Here is a 19405-nt window from a genome sequence, read left to right on the forward strand (position 1 = left end):
TCAAGTTCGAGCTCGAGCTCGAGCTCGAGCTCGGCTAAGACTAGTTCATTTCGAATTCAAATTCAGTTTGACTCGTTTTTCGTTATCAAAATGATATCGTTTTTAATATATATTGATCAAAACGACGTCGTTTTATATCAAAAATTTTAATTAGAAAATCTAACGAGTAGTTCGAGCTCGAACTCCAGCTCGATCGAACTCGGCTCGAATTCAACCCTAGTTTATAGGATGAGTAATTTTAGTATCTGATGGATGATTGTGCAATGGCCTTCTCAGGAATCATATTCTCTCTTATTGTCATAGAGACAATTCTGGATTTTGCATCTTGTTTTTTAGGTTTATGGCTCAAGGTTGATGACTGTATTAAGAATGATTCAGTGTTTTATCTTCATGGCAGATGAAGATGGAAATGCCCATTTTTAATTATTCAAAATAAGGTCAATATTTTTAACAATTTCTTGATTTACCTCACTAATGACAGTAAAAAATTGTGATTCTATAATACGAAAATTAAATACATCATATAAGGAGAAAAAAGTAATTTTACTCAAAATATTTATAAATATCATTGAAGGATGATAAGCACTTTTGACTTCCATCAATAGCAGCTACAGAAGTAAACAAACGCCTCCAATCAAACTCAAAATATTCATTCCAAGATTTCGCATGCTTCTGTTTATTATTTTTATTAGGTGCCTTTTTTTTATTTATAATATATGCTACTTTTTTTTATATTTTTTTATTTTTTCCGCCATAATGTTCCAACTTATGTCATTATCAAGTAATTAATTAACCTAAATATATAGTTAGAGGTTAAATTAATCCAACCATATGATAAAATCCTTTGAAAACCCCCATAATATTATCAAAATTACAATGTACATAAGGCTTTTCAAAAACTTTTAGACACCTAATTATCAAATTAATCCTAAAATAAAATAAATTAATTAATGTAATTGCCATAGGAGCAATGCATGTTAAATTTAATTACTATCATTATTATTTTAGTAGAAGAAGTTAATTTACATTACATCACTAAAAAAGTCAGGATGTGAAGAAATTCTATAGTTCAACGTGCTGGTAATAGAACATTAAGCCAAAGTCATACGCTAATAAATAGTTTATATAATTAATTGGCATTTATAAATAAATTAATCAACATTATTTTCACTTTGTTGCTGTTGTTGACTTTAATTTTTTTTTAAAAATATTTGACAATATTAGATTAAAGCTGTCATAGAGAAAATATGCTTCAAAAAATTTTAATTCTTTGATTGAAAATTTATATTTGAAGTTTAAAATTTTCATATAAAATTCAAAATTGAATTTGTGATATATTTCACAAGCTATTGAAGCAAAGGTGACAAGTGGCGTAAGCAAATGATGTCACTTGCAAAGTTAAAAAGCCAAAAGACTTAAGGTTTATTAATATTTTAAACTTATATTCGTTAAATATTAAAAATTTAAATTTAAATTTATATATAGTTAAATTAACAGAATTAATTAGCTCTATAAATAAAATTATTATTTAACTATAATATATTAAAAGTAATAAAAATTTATTTTATTTTTTTTTAGTTTAGAAAACCAATAATTTTTTTTAAGATTAAACTTTGAAAAATTATATTTTTTTCATAAAATTTTATTTTTAACTCATCTTCTCTAATAGTCAGAATCTGATTGTGACTTTTTTTTCTCTACCACTGACATTACATTCCCCCCCTTCCAATCCAATGTTTATCTTAGTCTCTAATCGGATCGAAGGGGGGAAATGTAACGTCTATGATAAAGAAGAAGAAATCATGATTGGATTCTCACCGTTTGAGAAGATGAATTAAAAATAAAATCCTAATAGACAAAAATAACTTTTCTAAATTTAATTATAAGAAAATTATTAATTTTTTAAAGGCCAAAGGACTATTTCCCACCCAAGGTATGCGCATTTCTCAAGTTTCCCCCCGTTAACTTTGAAAATCCCATTTACCCACCCATGCACTGTTGAAACTAACGGTTTCAAGGGTAAAATCGTTATTTTGTCTGTATTATAAAAAATAAACTTAAATTTGATTTGTTTCCCCCCTAAACCCTAAAAACTAATAATTTTACCCCAACCCAAGTTTTAAAAAATAGCATTTTCCCCCCTAGGGTTTCCAGTTTTCAGAGTGCATTTTTCTGGTGGCGTTTCTTCCTCTCCGGCGACCTCTAGGCCACTGCTCTTCCTCTTCGGCACGGTCTTCTTCTAGTGGCTCTCCTAGGAGAGGTGATTGATGAAAACAAGTTGTCTTCATCTCGATGAAGACGAGGTCTTCGTTGACTCATTTTCGTCGAGACGAAGATGAGACGAAGAGGACTCGTCTTCGTCGATCATCGCTCCCAGGAAAGCTGTTGGAAGAAGACCATGTCGGAGAGAAAGAGCCGTCGCCTGGAGGTCACCGAAGAGGAAGAAACGCCACTGGGAAAACGCACTCTAAAAACTGGAAACCCTAGGGGGGAAAATGCTATTTTTTAAAACTTGGGTTGGGGTGAAATTTAGTTTTTAGAGTTTATGGGGGAAAAATGATGTAACTAACTGACTCAATTAATTTTAACAGCCCATGAGTGGATAAATAGGATTTTCATAATTAATTGAGAAAAACTTAAAAAATACACATACTTTGGGTGGAAAATAGCCCTTTGGCCTTTTTTAAATTAAAAAAAAAGATAAAATTTTATTATTTTTAAAATATTATAATTAAATAATAATTTTATTCGTAAATCTAATTAATTCTGTTAATTATAATAATCCAATGTGTGTTTGAATTTTTAATTTCGCATATGTCAATTGGGAATTTTAACAAGCCTTGTTCGGCCGAGTTTATTAAATGATAGGGCTATTAAACCAATAGATGAAGGTTGCTTCTCTTTTTTTGATTTCTGTTTCCAGCAGCCATATCTTATTTTTGTCACTTTTCAACTTTTAAATAACATATATCTGCTCCCATATCCATTTCCCCTTCACTCCGGGTCTCCATTAACATAACAAAAACGTCTCCTATTATCAAGTTTTATTTCACAGGTAACCTAAGTCCCAAATCCTTCACTTCATGGACTCTCTTTTATTCCGCTATCGACTTTGTTTCCTCCTTTCTCCCCTTCCCTCACGTTACACCAGTTCCAACCGTCAACCCTGTCCATAAAATAAAAACACTTCTTCAATTTTGTCATTCAAACATACTAACATTTTTACATTATATTCTCCCTAATTCTATGTGCAAATCCAAAAAGGCAACCAGCGCCATCGATCCCACCGCAACTCGCCCCACTCACCTCCCTCAAACTTGCGGAACTCAGTCCCCTCGTGCTCCACCCAACTTCTCCTATGCCTCTACTTCTTCAACCAGCTCTTCTTCGTTTCAACACAAAGCTTCTTCTTCTGGTTTATCCTTTTCAAGTCGTACTTCTTTATCCAGTCTCCGGGAATCCATCTCTGAAAGCACTCACATCTACAGCTTTTCCGAAATTCGGGCCGCCACTAATAATTTCCTGTTGAAGAAACACTCTTCGTCTTCCTCCAACGGTTGGCGCTGCAACTTGCGAGGTCGTGACGTCATCATTTTCCAACGCAAGTTTCGCCTGAAACTGCAGATTCAACATTTGAAAGAGAGATTATCCGTGATTTGTCGGAGCCATCACAATAGCATCATAAAGCTACGTGGCGCTGCTATATCTGATGATTATATTTCTCTTGTTTATGAATTCATCAATGGCCTAAATTTGTCTGATTGTTTGAGAAATTCAAAGAATCCCGATTTTACTGTACTTTCCACGTGGATGTCGAGAATGCAGATCGCCACAGATCTAGCACACGGCCTTGATTACATTCATAATAACACCGGTTTGAACTTGACGCTTGTTCATAATCATATTAAGAGTAGTAGCATTATAGTGATGGAGCCATCGTTTAACGCTAAGATTTGTCATTTCGGCACGGCTCAGTTGTGCGGAGAATCGGAGGAAGAATATGTGAGAAGAGATAAAGTGACCGAAATACAGGAAATAATAGAGGAAGAACCTGTTGCATTTTTAACGAGATCGAGAAGCAGTAAGATGCAATTCGAAGGAGTGAGAGGTTACATTTCGCCTGAATTTCGGGTGACCGGAATTCCGACACAGAAGTCGGACGTTTACAGTTTAGGCGTGGTGATATTAGAGCTTTTATCAGGTGAAGAGCCTTTTAAATACAAGTTTGATAACACGCGTGGCGAATTGGTGAGGACTTCGGTGACAGAGACCGCTAGATTGACCATGGACGGAGGTGATGATGGCTGTGGAAGGGAGGGGAACATAAGGAAGTGGATTGACAGGAGACTGAAGGACTCTTTTCCGATAGATGTGGCAGAGAAGTTGATACGTGTCGCATTGGAGTGCGTTGATGATGATCCCGCTAAACGGCCAGATATGGGACGCGTGTCGCGGAAGATTTCGAAGTTGTATTTAGAGTCTCGGGTTTGGGCGGATCACTTTAAAACCGATATATCCTGTTCTCTGGGCCCCCGATAGATTGATTGGAGTTATGAGGTGGCGTTGAGGGCGACTTAAGATTTATTTTTATAGTGGGTGGATTTGATATGATTATGGTGTAAGTATGTTTCTTTATAAGATATTGGAATTTTTAACTTTATTTTAATGCGTGTACATATATATATATATTATTTATTTTAAAATTTAAATAAATATATTTTAATAATAATTTATCTTTTTAAAATATTTCTCTTAAAACGAAACGATTTATACAGAGATTTTTTTTATAATTTTTTCTTTTTTTTTCTTCAATTTTCAAGTAAAAACCTCTACAGGGTGATTTTTTTTTCTTATAATATAATTAAAGAAGATTATTTAATAAGTTTTTAACTGAAAGAAACGAAGAATTGATGTTTAATTGAAAAAAAAAAACTAATTTTTTGGGTTGACATCACTGAAAAAAAAAACTAGAAAAAGCACCGACCCTACTGCAAAAAAACAAGGATTGGGGACGCCAAACCTTCCCCATTTTAAAAAGACGCCAACCCTTTTTTTTTTTAAAAAATTTTTTTTTTTTTAAAGTCTGAACGCCCACCCTTTTTAAAATTTTTTAAATTAAAATTTAATTTAATCCAAATTTACATTAATTTAATTTAATTAGATTAATTTGAAATTTGATCTAAATTTAAATTAATATAATAAAAAATAGAAGAAAATAACAATGGTAATTTTATAATTTTTTATGTAACTATCTGTTAAGAAAAAAAAAAATACACATATGAGCACCAAATTGAAATACGCATGCATAAAAAATAAAAGAATTGAGTGTAATAAAAAAACCAGAAAAAAATAAAAAAATTTACTAGGGCCTGAGGGTTGGCGTTAACGCTAAAGGTTGGATAAATTTACTGGGGTCCGGGGGTTGGCATTAACGCTAAGGGCTTCTTCTGGAATTTTTTCTAACCTGTATTTTAGTATTTTATATCCATCACTACAACATTAAACAATATTATAACAACTTTAAATAATAGAAACAACATGAAATAATAATATTAAACAATCTAACAACATGAAATCATAATAAAATTAAATTTTCGTCTCTCCCTCCTTGTGTTCATATTGAATCTTTTATAATGGTTTTCTCACAGGTTTTATTGTTCAATCACGTATCTTCTTCCATTAATATTTCATTTTATCTTTTTTATGCTGCAGAGATTCCTTCCTCAACAGATGAAGAAAAGAAAAAAAATTGTAGAGAAAAAGAGAGAATCTTTGTATAGGTCATTTCAAGAGAGGTATTTTAGAAAAGTAGATTACTGTTGTGGTATATTTGTTTAAGCGTTAGAATTAGTGGTATATATGTATACACAATAAAAAAAAGGCTAAAAATTTTAATTTCCCTTTTTTTATTCTGTATAATTTAAAAAATCTAATAAATTTGACCGGATTTTTTTTTTTTGGGTTGAGTTTTGTAAAATTAGCTAAATGTGTTATTTAAAACATTGAGACTACGGTTCATTTGATACAAAATTGATTGAATAACTTTAAAATAAAAATAAAAATAAATATCTATTTTAAAATATAATTTAAATCATAAAAAAAATTTATGTATAAGATTAAATATTTTTTGATGATTTATTAAGATTAAAATTTTAATTTATTTAATTTTATAATTATAAGATTAATTATTAAATTTAGAATTTATCTTATTTAATATGATTGATTTTATCTTAATATAATAATTTAATTGAGTAAAGTTTATCAATAAAAAAATAATAATATTTGGTTGGGTCAGTGCCAAGCCAACCCAAAATAAAAAACAAAAATAAATTGAAATTGTCAGAAGCTATCAACCAATAGCTACAAGAGTGGTTAATGGGCTGGTAACAGTCAGCCTCAACAAGGTCAAACTGAGGAAGATTTTAGAAATTATATATTCATAAATGTTTCTTACACCCATTTACAAAATACAACAACCAGAGGCTTGATATCCTTTAAAGTTTATATTGCTAATAGATACTGGAACTCAAAGTCATATGGGATCTTCTCAACTGAAGGAGAAATTTTGCCACTGTGATGGCCCTGCCTGAAGCAATCCACCATTGATTTTCTCAGTGACCCAGATGTAGGCAACTGATGGCAAACCCATTCCACCAGTGTATCGATGTCCCTTGCAAAATCATTCATGTTTCGAATCACAAGTTCAGGAATTGCAATCTTTCTTGTGCTAGTCACCACAATTGAAGCTTGCAGATACTCTAGCTTCGATTTCTCCAACTCCCCCACAACCCCTTCAGCTGTGTATATTCTCACCTGCACATAGACAATTTTAATTTTCAATTGAATCAGAATGCTTGGAAAAAGACCATGGATATATAAATATATATATATTTGTTTTGTGTAAGTTACCGCCGGGGATGAACGAGTTCCATAGCAGAGAGCAAATGTGACATTAGGATCCGTGGACTCTAGTCCATAAAGGTTACGAACAATGGCTTCTTTATCATCCTTTTCACCCTTTTGATCAACCTGCAAAGAGAAAAATTATAAACCAATCAAGCAAAAACGATGAGTTAGTTTTATAAAAATACAACAAACATTCTCATCAGTCATGTTTACTTCTTTCTTTTTGGAAGATGTTGGCCTCCTTAAAATATAGTGCTCTATTGCTTGAGCATTTATGGTGTTGCCTGCAATGTTCAGAGTTGCCTGAAATTGAAACATTTTAAAATTAAATCAGTATTGCCAAACAATCGATGAAAACTTTAAAGTCACTGGATTTCTCAGGTTAGGTTGAGATATACTTTGTTCATTAATGCGATCAATTTCTCTGGAGTACTAGGCACTCCATATTGGAGAAATCCCTGAAATTGTGATGGAAACAGATACAAAATGAGGGTTTTATCAAAAGAGCAAGAGATCAAAATATGAAGAAATGATTCGGTCCATAACATACATGCATGATACAAGCGTTGAACATGTTGATCCAGAATGCTAATTTCTGCTGGTACGTCAACACTTTTAAATCTACCGTCTGAAGATTGTTCATCAAGATCCTGAAGTCCAACAAGACAAAAGGCGAAATCAAATGGATGAAAATTGATGGGCATTCCAGGAAAATGGTTTTGCAATATACCTTAATTTTTTAATTAGAGGCACAGAGCTGGAGCTTGAAATGCATTTGGGATCCATGGAATTGGATGAGAAAATAACCAGGTTTTTGTAATGGCCAATGTCTCTAGGAATCGACTCTTCGACATCAAAAATACCATAAGGATCTTGTTGCCTTGAATCTTTCTGTGACATAATGCTCGACTTTGAGTTGGAGATGGTCTCAGCCCTGAAGCTTCTTGAGCTTAAAGAAGCATGCACAGACCTGGAAACTTGGCCTGATTTCTCTAATTCGATTGCCCTCGAGGTTCTCAGTAGCCTTACATATATAAAGTTCAAGCACTTCATGATATTCTCAGAGAGCTTGTTGGGTTGCCAATTCTGAATATTCTCTTCTAACAGAATCGAACTTGACAAAGATTTCGGAGGGAGGTCAATGGAGAGCTCTGTATTTATACGTTCCCTTGGCTGAATCAAAGTATGTATATTACCAATAGAATGTTTGATAACTATGACAAAAATTGGATTGATGAACTAGAAAAATGAAGTTGAGGCTTACCTTTGGGGTCGGATGTCTAGGATCTCGCAATGGCGAAGCTGCAGGTTTCAGCATTCCACTTTTTCTGGGAAATTTAGACTCCTCATGGAAATGATTTTCTTTCTGGTCAGAGAAGAATGTTAAGTTTCCCATTTTCTCAGTTGTTCTGAAGTCACTAAGATTGTAGTCACCTTTTATAGCTTTACTAATGAAATGCAACGCCTTGGTCTCAAATGCCATCTTCTGATCATTACCATCTTTGTTCATAGGGCTTGATGATAAATTGTTTGTTGAGTAGGGCTGAAGGTTGTTTAGATTTCCCAATTGCCATTGCTTTGATTTTGCTTCCTTGGTCATTTCTTGTTCGTGTTTCAAACCAAGCCGAAGTTGGGTAATCTGGCCCTCTAATCGACTGATCTCGCTCTCTACCATAGCCAATTCAGTTAAAAGCTCCTTCACCTGAACAGTATACATCGGAATAAAAACTCAGACTAATATAATTATTCTCTTCTATCATCCTTTTATCCATTTTTTAGCATGTTATATGATGAAAACAAAGCTGAATTGAACTGATAGAAGTTACCTTAGGAGGAAGAAAATTTGGGATGGGAACGGCAGCAACATGACCCTGATGTATGCCCTCCAAAATCTCATGCATTTTTTCTTCTTGTTTCAGCATTTTTTGAAGCATGGAAACCTACAACATCAACTACTCACTTATCAATCAACCTGAATAATAATCTTCACCATATGATCTTTTTGCCTCTAAGCAAAAAGGGTATTGATTAATAATTGCATATATATCTCTTTCAATGATAGATTTGCTTTAAATTATGTGAAAATCATGTCAACCATAGACATATTATTTCATGGACTCTCTTTTGCGTAAAAATTAAAGTAACATTAACCATAGACATAATATTTCATGGACTGTTCTTATACTATACAAAAGAGGATATTTGATAAACCAGAGTCATACCTCCCTTTCAAGGGCCTCTTTCTTTTGCTGCCGACTAACCTTCTTTCTTCTCTGCATTACAAATTGTCAACCCATCTATCAGAAACACAGAAAACTGACACTACCAAAAACCAAAGTTAAATTAACCAATTACTTACAGTCTCCAATGGGATGCTAAATGAGACACGTCCCTGCTGAGTTGCCATGAAGGATTATTCAAGGGAGTGCCTCAACCAGATAAAACATTTAAACAAACAATGAGAAGAAGAGAAGAGCTTATGATGATGACGATGATGATGATGAGTAGAGTAACAGGAGTCAGACTTAGAGGTAAAGGAAGAGCAACGGGTTGGTAATTGAGAAGATGAAGAGGAGCTATCAAATAGAAACTGAGTTTGGTTCATGGCTAGCCGTCCGAATTGTGAGTGGGACATCATGCGAAGAAATACGCCAAAAGAACAGGCAGTTGTGTTGTTGGGTTAGCGTAGCTTGCAATATAATTCTGGTTTACTTATCCTATTATTACTTAAATTATAACTTAGCTTAAAGGTCGTATATTTAGTTGGTAGGCATAGTTTCACCATTCTTATTTACATTACAAAAGGAAGTCTCTTCTTCTTAAATACATTCATTTGCATAGAATTTGATGTCGAATACAATAAAATTATACATACATATTTTTTTATACAATTTATATACATAAATTATATATCATGATATGATTTAATAATTTTAAATTAAAAATAAAATAATATCTAATCATATAATAATATATTATTTTATATATAAATTATGTAAAAAATAAAAATAAACTATTAATATCATTATACCAAATATTAATAAGAAATTAATAATGGTGTATTTTGACTTTAAATACAGCATAAGATTGTTAATTGGTCTATTTATTGAAAACCCAAAGCTTATCATATTATCTCCATGCCACCTAACTTTCAATGTCTTTTTTTTTTTTTTTTCCTCCGTATAAGGTTGAAGAATACACCTCTAAATAAATATATATAACTTTAAATTGTATTGTAATGATTACCGTATGTTATAACTTTGTTGCACAAACAACTTTGTTGTGCCAAACCTATAAATCCGTGACATGAAACACTAAAACAATCTCTTCTTTTCTAGTTGATAGATTTTTTGGTTGAAACATTTTCTCATCAACGCTATGAAAACGTTGTCAATTGCTTTATTTCTATGATTTTCCATGTATATGATGTTAGAATGATTAATATGTAAACTTGAGTTTGGTGGATTTAAATGATGCACAAAATCTGAAATGTTGTTTTATTTTTGTTGTTATTATTATTATTTGTTCATGTTTTAAGATAGATATTTATGAGTTAATAGGTTGGGATGTAATATGAATTGGTTTAAGCTCGATTCACAGTTTATATTGCACGAGTTATATTTAAATAGGTCATGTTCAGTTTAAACTTGAGTCAAAAATTAAACTTGTTGATAACCAATTTCGGTTTGAATTGTTTTAAATATTCGAACTCTATTTGAAACAAATCCAAAAACAAATTACGTTCAAGTTATTTTTAGCTTTAATTTTATAAATTAAACTGAGTTTAAATTTAAAAAAAAATTAGTTTGTCCATCTGAACTGATTTCAAACTGACACTTTTCAAATTTACCTTTATTCATACTTGGTTGATCCAAATTCTTACTATTATCATCATTTGATGCTGGGAAGACATTTACCAAATGTCCATAAAGGTCAACGAAATGAATACATGGTTCTTTTCAAAGTGCAATCACTCTAGATCCTGATTCCCTCAAAACTTGTTCAACAATCATAAAATTGATCAACCACAAGCATATTTCTTAAGCCTACTAAAGTAGAAACGTCTGCACCTAATACAAGATTAAGCCATCTATTAACAGTAAGAAATACATTTGTGTATACAGGATAAAACCAGCATATTTAGATATGCTACATATGGATTCCCAGAGGCGCAACAACTCCTCAAGAATCCTGTTTTTTGTACAGGAAGGGTGGATTGAAAACAAAAAGAATCTGAAACTATTTCTTTTGGAAGGAAAACATACAAAAGAGAGCAAATACACGGCTAAGAACACCGGTAATAAGAAGGTATATTAGGTTTGGAAAAAAATCTGTAATATCAAACCCTTTGGCCAAAAGTGTACCACATCTTGTTATTAGCCAGACTCCAGGATACCTGAAAAAAGCACATTAAAATCAACAATCATGAATTTGTTCAAAAGTTTATATGCATACTGATCGGGAAGATAGTCATGTCAAACCTTTTAGCATTTGCTATCACAAAGGCTTCCATGGCCCATTTAGTGTAGCATATCTTGGAGAGTTTCATTACAACTGCCTCAGCGTCATTTTGGTTTGCTACTAGAGTCAAAACAACTGGAAGAAGCACTGACCACTGCAGTAAACAAAATTGGGCTTATGAGAGGAAGAATAGGCGACATAGATGCGTGTGAAAACCAATATGCTTACCAGTTGAGCTGGTCCTGGGTCAAAACAGATGGCCAAAATATATGCTATACCAGTCACACAATACACCAAGCAGACTAAAACAAGATAATTATCGATCACAGATGATCGTGGGTTGTTGAAGAAGTAGAACATGGAAAGATACACCAGAGGCTTGATGATTGTATTGAAATGGTCGACTGTATCCTTGGCAAGAAAGTAAGCCAGGCTGCTCATGCCAGAAGCACTTTCTCTCCAGTAGTGAAGCTTATCTAGAGAAAAAGATCTCAACGCCGCAATCTTGCACAGGAGAGCTGCAATTGTATCAAACTTCGCTCAGAAATAACTATAAAAGGGACCCAATTAATAAGCTTTGCAGGCTAGACGACTTGAGTTATGAAATATTCCAATATTAAATGAATTAAGTCCAAAATTTCAAGGAAGTGCATTCAATGCAGTGCAGCGATTGCAACATTTCTAAAGAAGTCAATAGGCAAATTGCAATTTGAATTAAACGAATCTTAAGACTATTGCAGGTCCAAGAAACCAAAAGATTTGAACTTACAAACTGCAATCACAGTGTATATATACCCCGTTGAGCCAAAAGTTTCATCACTGACTTTAGCCAGTGTTCCTAGGCAGATTCCAGCAAGTAATAAGATCAGACAATCTACCGCCTGAGTTCTAGCCTCTCGTAGCCGCTGCTTACCAACCCTGAAAAGGAGCCAGTTTTATAAAGGATGAGTCACTAGAAGAAAGACAAAGTTGATGGCCCTACTCTTAAAATATAAAAAATTTCCAACAGAAATTCTTAAAATTCCTGATGATTACATTTACCCCGATTACCCAAACACTATGTTATGCTCAAATAGAAAATTCATATTTTGTGAGCTCTAAAAGAAGATTCAATAAACATGTCTTGGTAAAAGAAAGATGACAAAATTGACAGGTCAAGATTCAAGACAAACAGGGGGCTGGAATGCGGTTAACATGAAACTAAGATTTAGCATGTACCTGCCCAGAAAGTATCTATACTGTTGGAAAGCGTTAGGGGTTATCCTCTGAGATAAGTCCCCCGAATTCAAGAAATTCGTTCGAATCTGTCCTTCTTAACCTGAATACTACATTTTACATCCTCCCAAAAGTCTCCAAAAAAAGAATGAACTTCTGATCCATCAGGCACATTATCACTAACAATGTTCTCTGCAGATGCTTCCGTTCCTTCTATAAGCTTTAGCATATCCACGGGAACTGAATATCCATTATGAAGCATCCATCTTACTGGAAGTTGTTGTTTGTCAGTAACCCCTGAACTAGTATTTGGTTTTATTATGCCTTCCAAAATGTCGATAAAATAATCTGGAGGATTGACACGGTCAGGAACATTAATTCCAAGGCTAGAAAAGTACTCTTCAGCTTTCTTCACTGGTCCATGATATACTGTAAGACCTCCCTTAGCAAGAAGAATTAAATCATCAAACATCCTGTACAAGGTGTAGCTGAAGCCGGGAAAGAACAAAAAAAAAGAAAAAAGAAATGCTTTTAGCCATGTAAAACATTTACCGGGTAAAAAATAATACAACCTATGGCAAGATAAACTAAATTCATCTTACTACAACCATTTAATAACAGAACAAACACAATAAGAGAGGAAAACTTGACAAATACTGCATCCTTGGAATGTACTTTATTTTAACTGTAAAGTGTAAGCTTTACCTTGGTTGGTGAAGCACCATGCAGATGTTCACTCCTTCAAGAGCTTCGCGTCGAAGGGCTTTAAGAAGTAACTGAGAAGATGAGCTATCCAGACCAGATGTCGGTTCATCTAATATTAGAAGTGAAGGTTCCATAACCATTTCCAGTCCAACATTCACTCGTTTCCTTTGACCTCCAGAGATCCCTCGCTTCTCCACTGTCCCAACTAGAGAATCCCTTATATGCTGAAGCCCCAAGGACTCGATTACTCTTTCTACAACAAGCACCTTTTCTGGTTTTGGAAGATCAGCGGCGAGTCTACAATAATTAGCGACATAGTTAATTAAAAAGAAAAGGGTACTATTGCAAATAAAGTATATAGGGTTTAATTGTGAATGAAAGTTTCTGATATCATCTTCAAATCTTAGAATTGAAGGTTCAATTAGTTGATTATAATACAAAATATTGTATGAAATTTTAATAGGTTATCAAACAACGCTTCTTTCTTTAAAATTTAAACTTGATCATACGCTGAAGTAGGGTCGTAGCGGTGCTTTCAAAATTCACATTGGGAATCCATATGCACAACTTCCACCCTTCAAGGATTTGTTGCATGAGTATACGCAATCAATATAGTTTAAAAGATGCACCTGTTCGAAATGTATGTGACTGGATGATGGATTAAATTTCATGTACCTGCAGCTTGCACTGAACCATAGATTTTCTTCCACAGTCAAGTTTCCGTGCACGATATCATCTTGTGGCACAAAACCAATAATCTTCGTGTATGATTGAATTGAATCAGCCTTTCCATTAATAAGAATCTCGCCAGTCATGATGCACCCTGGTACTTTTCCTCTTAAAGCAGAGAGAAATGTTGTTTTTCCAGCCCCAGATGGGCCCATCACAGCTGAAACTCGGCCGGGGGATAATTTTCCAGTCACACACCTCATCAGATGTTTGTTTTTCCCTTTCAAAGTAATTGTCAAATCTTTGAATGCGACCTCAATAGGAGGCCTCTTCCTGATGTCAATGTCATTGGCCATTGAGATTACCCCAGAGTATGTCAAGTTTTTGTTCTGCTCCTGCATAGCCTTTTCTTTCTCAATTTGACCATACGCATACCTGAACATTTGGCTTTGAGTCTGCAACTTACCCCTTGGTGCATGCTTTTTAATATTTTTGTCTCCAATCTCCAGATTGAAGCCACCTTGATTCTCAGGATTGTCCTCAATTTCATTTAACATCTGTGTGAGTTTACTTTTTTCCTTTTTATTATCTTTTGATACACGAAGAGGCGGAGCAGCGGTTGGCATGGGTGGTAGGGCAGCATCTGTTCCTGGTTTAGCATGACTTACACTTTTCAGAGACTCAAGCTTTGAAGATTTTCTTCGAGAAAATGTTCGAGATAGCTGTGATTGTAGACCAGCTGCGTGCTTCTTAGCAATTTCTTTCGCTGATTTCCATTTTTCATGTTGTGCTGATTCTCTTACACTTTGAACTGCTTTTTCCCTGGATTGTGCTTGCCTTTTCTCCCGAGTTCCTATCACTTGGTCAGAGCAGCTATATATCATAAGAAGCACAAGACTTATTCCAGCCTACATTGAAAAAAGAAGGGTTAGACTTAAACGTCACAAAATAAATTAGAAAAACAAACTAAGCAGAGATTGAAGGCCTATGGTTGTTTGATGATTCAGGAAAAGCATATATAAACAAATAAATGGCTCTTCTATCTAAGACTGTTGAATACTTTCATTTTGCAGTTTCAAAGATGAAAACAAGTAATGTGAAAAATACAGCGTGTTATGTTTCTCTCTTAAGCTTTTGAAAAGATTTAGCATGCCTCTGGTTTCACATAAATTAATCCTCCATGGGCTGCTAATTTGCTTTGCAATGAGTGAATCTGAGGCAGCAATTTCTATCATGAATTAACGTCATAATTCAATGTGACATAATAGCTTATTCTGCAGATTTAAAGTCTCTGAAGATCACCATTATCATCAGTGATAATGAATTGAATGGTGAAGTAGTCACTCACAAACAATAATATGCCATATGCAGTGATATTTTGTGTTGTTGAATTGGGATGACAAGTTGCCAACCGAAAACACTCTGCAAAACCAGTTGAAAAGGTGATAAGCTCTCTGAGTAAACAAACTTAACGAAGTAAATAAACGTAAAGTCCAAAAAAATATTCCTTTATTGACAGATATACCCAGTACCAATTAAAGCCACATCAATTCTTTCAAGCATAAGAATCTTGAAGCGATGATACCAAATATGATTTTCAATTTGCAATGTAGTACTGGTCAAGGAAAAGCTTACCTTGTTGAGAAGTTGAACCCAGCCTACAATAATGCCTGAAATAAAATATATAAATTAATAAGTTTAGTAATACAGCGGGCAATTGATGGCCATTTTGAGGTCTCCAAAATGAGAAAGAAAAAAGCACCAAGAAATTGTGGCAGAAGTCAAAGCCATGGAGCAACGAAGAAACATGTTTTGAACTAGTGATTATAAGGTTAAGTTTTAGAAGTTTGGGATAACACTTACCCTTTACTGCAAGGAATTTTTTCGGTCGTAGTCGGGCAATATGATCCTGCTGAACAGAATACCTCAGTACTACTCCCGATGTCGGCCCAAACATGTGCTCCTCCACAGGTGTGATTAGGTTGGCCATGAGGTAATTGGTAATTGTAACTGCAAATTGTTTCTGCTAATAAATATTAATGTATGCCAGTGTAGAACAAAAACAAGATGAAATAGATGTAAACAAGAACGAACTTACGGGTCGCATAAACCAGTAGTTTGATTGAGTTTTGCAAGAGGGCAGTAAGATCCCAACGGACAAGCTTCAGCCAAAAGGGCAGAATACAACGAAGAAAAGTTAGCAACAATCAATGTCATCAAGAACAAACGACTAAGAATTCTTAAAAAAAACGTGTAACATCATTCAAAATCTGAATCAAGAAGACTTCCTAGAAGAAAGCTTTTTTTTTTTTGCAATCAATAAGATCTCTGCATTTCGCATAATTGACTTCAAGTTCAGTAATGAATCAAGTTATATTGAAGTGCACAAATTTTAGTTCTAGTTTCATGGAACTTTATTAGTGAATACCAAATCCTCTTCCTCTAAATTTTTGATATAAAGTCTGGCTCCCTGATAGTCTATATGAGCCATGCTCGGACAGACAAGTGTTAAGAATTTCTTTTATTCAAAGAACGTACTAGATTCTTTTAATCTAAGTTGTAACATACATGACGTCCAGTTTTGATGTTACAAAACTTCCAATAGAAATGTCCCTAAAAATGATATTTTACCGCGTAGTTTCTAAGTAAACAATACTATGAGAGATAACTTGCAGTGACATAAACATGGAGAAAACAGCTTTCGCAAAGCTCAGAGAAATTCAAAGGATTGATGATTCCCCCAAACTTACGTATCATGCAAGTTAAACCCGTAGGGCAGAAGAATCCCTCGCAACAAGGTTGACAATCTTCAGTTCTGATAGGCATGTCATTCGAATTTTTCATGTCCGTCTTTTCTTCCCCAGCACTACAAGCCCATCCTGGCTCGCATCCAGAAACCCATGAGGTCAAATTACAGTTCTTGTTAGGCTTTAAATAATGGGATGTCATTGATGATGAACCCTGCTCTTTGGTGTAAAAATTACTAAGGTAAAACCTCGTTTCTGCCGCTGTACACAACCGTTGTTGCAAGTCCCCTAATGATCCAAACAATCAAAAACACAAAAATCGAAATAAGACTGTTAACAGTGCAAAGACTTTCTAAATTTAATGGCTAATGAATTCATTCAACTAAGTTAATCATATTTCTTTCAGCTAACTCTTTAAAGAAATTATTACCCTAAAAAAAGTGCCATTGAATTAAGTTTACCTGTTTATACAAATCAATGTAATTTTTATTAAGAAAATGGAATTATGAGATTTTTACCTCTGCTTTTCTGGGCACAAGAGGCCAAGAATTCTGGATTTTTTGAAAAATTGAATGCCTCATCCCAATCATTGTCTCTGCATTGATTCAAAAGACAAAGAAGCTAAATTTGTGACACTGGATCGTAATCTGAACCACATTCTTAAAAATGAAAGAAAATACTGACTTGTCAAGAATGCAGAATCCGAGATGTTTAGTGACGTCGCTTTTTAAGGTGGTGGTGACGCTAGCTATGCTCTGCTCGACAAGACCCGAGTAAACTTGATTGTATTTTGGATTGCCTGTATTTTGGCAAGCTACTGGGCGTAATAAACAAAGCAAAAACACAGAGACTACGGATGCAGAGAGAGCTGTACACGCATGATGAACCTTCTCTCTGTTCATGATATCTACCTTCGGAAAAAACGGTAAACAGCAGCAGAAAAGAAATCTACGCTGCTTTTTGATTCAACAGAGTGCTTTTCATGAACTAAGAATGAAAATGGAGAATTAAAGGCCACGAGCTAGGGTTCTGCCTGGCAGGTAATTTTTAGTTTTTTCTGAGAAAGAAATGGCGGGGAGAATGATTTGGCGGAAATGAAGGAGACGAACAGAAATGATGACGTGGACGTCCATGGTTGGAGGATTTTACTACTTACCTTACCTCCCTGAGAGAATGGGAGATTTTCCGCCACCAATATTTTCAAATGTTGTTTAAAACCAGGAGAGGTGAGCTGGTATACAATTACTCTTTTACCCTTATGATTCATTTCGAGACAAAATTGCCTTAAAAGTTAGACGTTAGTATTCCGGGAAATGTGAATTGTTCTTTTAATTATTTAAATGTCTACTTTAGCCTATAATGTAAGGGATATAAATGGTTGGTTTTGTTATAAACAGTTCAGTCGATATTGTCCGCTTTAGGCTTCAGGCCCACACGGTTTTGTTTCTTCACTTTGGGAAAAGGCCTCAACTGAGTTAAGGGCTTCTGGGCCCTACCTATATATACGTTCAATGGACTATACGAAAGCGATGTGAGACTTCAAGTCACGACACACTCTCCCATCGCGAATCGTGCTGATAACGTGTTATAAACAACCCAGTCGATATTATCCGCTTTGGGCTTCAGGCCGCACGATTTTGTTTCTTCACTTTGGGAAAAGACCTCAACTGAGTTAAGGGCTTCTGGCTCCTACCTATATACACGCTCAGTGGACTGTACGGGAGCGATGTGGGACTTCAGGTCACAACAGGTTTTATGTTTTTATTTACTATTTTAGGTAACAAATATTGAAATTAAAATATTATAATAATTTTACCAAATTATAATATTTTTTGTGTCTCGTTTTATTTTCTAATATTTTCTAGTGGATAAAATCCAAATTCTGGGTTTCACTGAAAATAGCTTGATCTCATCATCTTCCAATTCAATCAATAATCAAATGAGTGTCAAATGACTTTTCAAGAGGGAGAAGCGAGGAAAAAGATAGAAGAGAAAAAGAATCACCACATGGCTTATCATAGGGGTAGTATTTGTAGATGTAGGGCTTCATCGATATATTTTTTAATATTATTAAAAATAAATATGTATAAATATTTATATAATACATGATTTTATATATGATAAATCCTATTTAAATAAATAAATCAAAATAATCAATACATATCAATAATAATTTACATGAGTAAAGTATATATTTTAGAATATATTATAACAAATAATTGATAGAAAATAATTATTAAAAAAACGTGTATTTGTTGAGGAGCATTTACTGTAAACAATATAGGTATATGTATAATTTTGTATATAAATAATGATATTATATGATTAAGTATTATTTTATCTTTAATTTTTAATTATTTAATTACATAATTATAAATTATTATTTATGTATAAAATTATACATATAATACTAATTAACAATAAAAGAATTTACTACTCACTTTTCACCCAAGGCCAAAGGACTTGTTCCCCCCAAAGTATACTGATTTTCCAAGTTTTTTTTTGTTAGCTTTAAAAATTTTATTTACTCATCCATGAACAGTTAAAATTAATTGAATTCATTAGGTATATCATCCCCCTTTCTCAAACCCTAAAAACTAACAATTTTTCTTAACCCAAGTTTTAAAAAATATATTTTTCTCCTATGATTTCCAAATTTTTAGATCCAATTTTTTTAGCTATGATTGGTGATCTCCAGACAT

The 19405-nt window shown here is 33.8% G+C and overlaps 3 protein-coding genes across 4 annotated transcripts; 1 reads left to right on the plus strand and 2 right to left on the minus strand.

Moving 5' to 3' along the window:
* Positions 1 to 2984: 2984 nt before the first annotated feature.
* On the plus strand, positions 2985 to 4660 carry LOC123203832 (lysM domain receptor-like kinase 3). Its single transcript, XM_044620280.1, has one exon. The coding sequence runs from the start codon at positions 3247 to 3249 to the stop codon at positions 4537 to 4539; it is 1293 nt and encodes a 430-aa protein (XP_044476215.1). The 5' UTR covers positions 2985 to 3246; the 3' UTR covers positions 4540 to 4660.
* Positions 4661 to 6411: 1751 nt separating this feature from the next.
* Positions 6412 to 9513, minus strand: LOC123206316. 2 transcript variants are annotated; one of them, XM_044623487.1, is made up of 10 exons: positions 9266 to 9513; positions 9129 to 9179; positions 8733 to 8846; positions 8171 to 8608; positions 7637 to 8079; positions 7457 to 7556; positions 7305 to 7364; positions 7120 to 7209; positions 6910 to 7029; positions 6412 to 6813 (listed from the first exon to the last, which is right to left on the minus strand). In XM_044623487.1, exons 1-10 carry the CDS (start codon positions 9311 to 9313, stop codon positions 6502 to 6504), a joined length of 1776 nt encoding a protein of 591 aa, XP_044479422.1. In that variant the 5' UTR covers positions 9314 to 9513; the 3' UTR covers positions 6412 to 6501. The 2 variants fall into 2 exon arrangements, with proteins under 2 accessions (XP_044479422.1, XP_044479427.1); XM_044623492.1 differs by having other exon boundaries at positions 8733 to 8858.
* Positions 9514 to 11002: 1489 nt separating this feature from the next.
* LOC123207304 (ABC transporter G family member 28) lies at positions 11003 to 17809 on the minus strand. The gene is given in 15 exon segments (XM_044624669.1): positions 11003 to 11302; positions 11388 to 11521; positions 11596 to 11885; positions 12137 to 12285; positions 12586 to 12673; positions 12676 to 13070; positions 13288 to 13584; positions 13963 to 14864; positions 15305 to 15378; positions 15592 to 15626; positions 15820 to 15966; positions 16055 to 16118; positions 16707 to 16991; positions 17222 to 17298; positions 17388 to 17809. Coding segments are annotated over 15 exon segments (3312 nt in total). The 5' UTR covers positions 17606 to 17809; the 3' UTR covers positions 11003 to 11145.
* Positions 17810 to 19405: the final 1596 nt, after the last annotated feature.

Source organism: Mangifera indica, chromosome 2, assembly GCF_011075055.1.
Source record: "Mangifera indica cultivar Alphonso chromosome 2, CATAS_Mindica_2.1, whole genome shotgun sequence".
In the NCBI taxonomy this organism is placed as follows: Eukaryota; Viridiplantae; Streptophyta; class Magnoliopsida; order Sapindales; family Anacardiaceae; genus Mangifera; species Mangifera indica.

Coding starts and splice junctions, on each gene's coding strand:
- LOC123206316 (XM_044623487.1), bottom strand. CDS start 9,313: ATGGCAACTCAGCAGGGACGTGTCTCATTTAGCATCCCATTGGAGACT. Junction 9,180..9,265: donor TTAGCATCCCATTGGAGACT/GTAAGTAATTGG, acceptor TTTGTAATGCAG/AGAAGAAAGAAGGTTAGTCG. Junction 8,847..9,128: donor AAGAGGCCCTTGAAAGGGAG/GTATGACTCTGG, acceptor TTGATGTTGTAG/GTTTCCATGCTTCAAAAAAT.
- LOC123203832 (XM_044620280.1), top strand. CDS start 3,247: ATGTGCAAATCCAAAAAGGCAACCAGCGCCATCGATCCCACCGCAACT.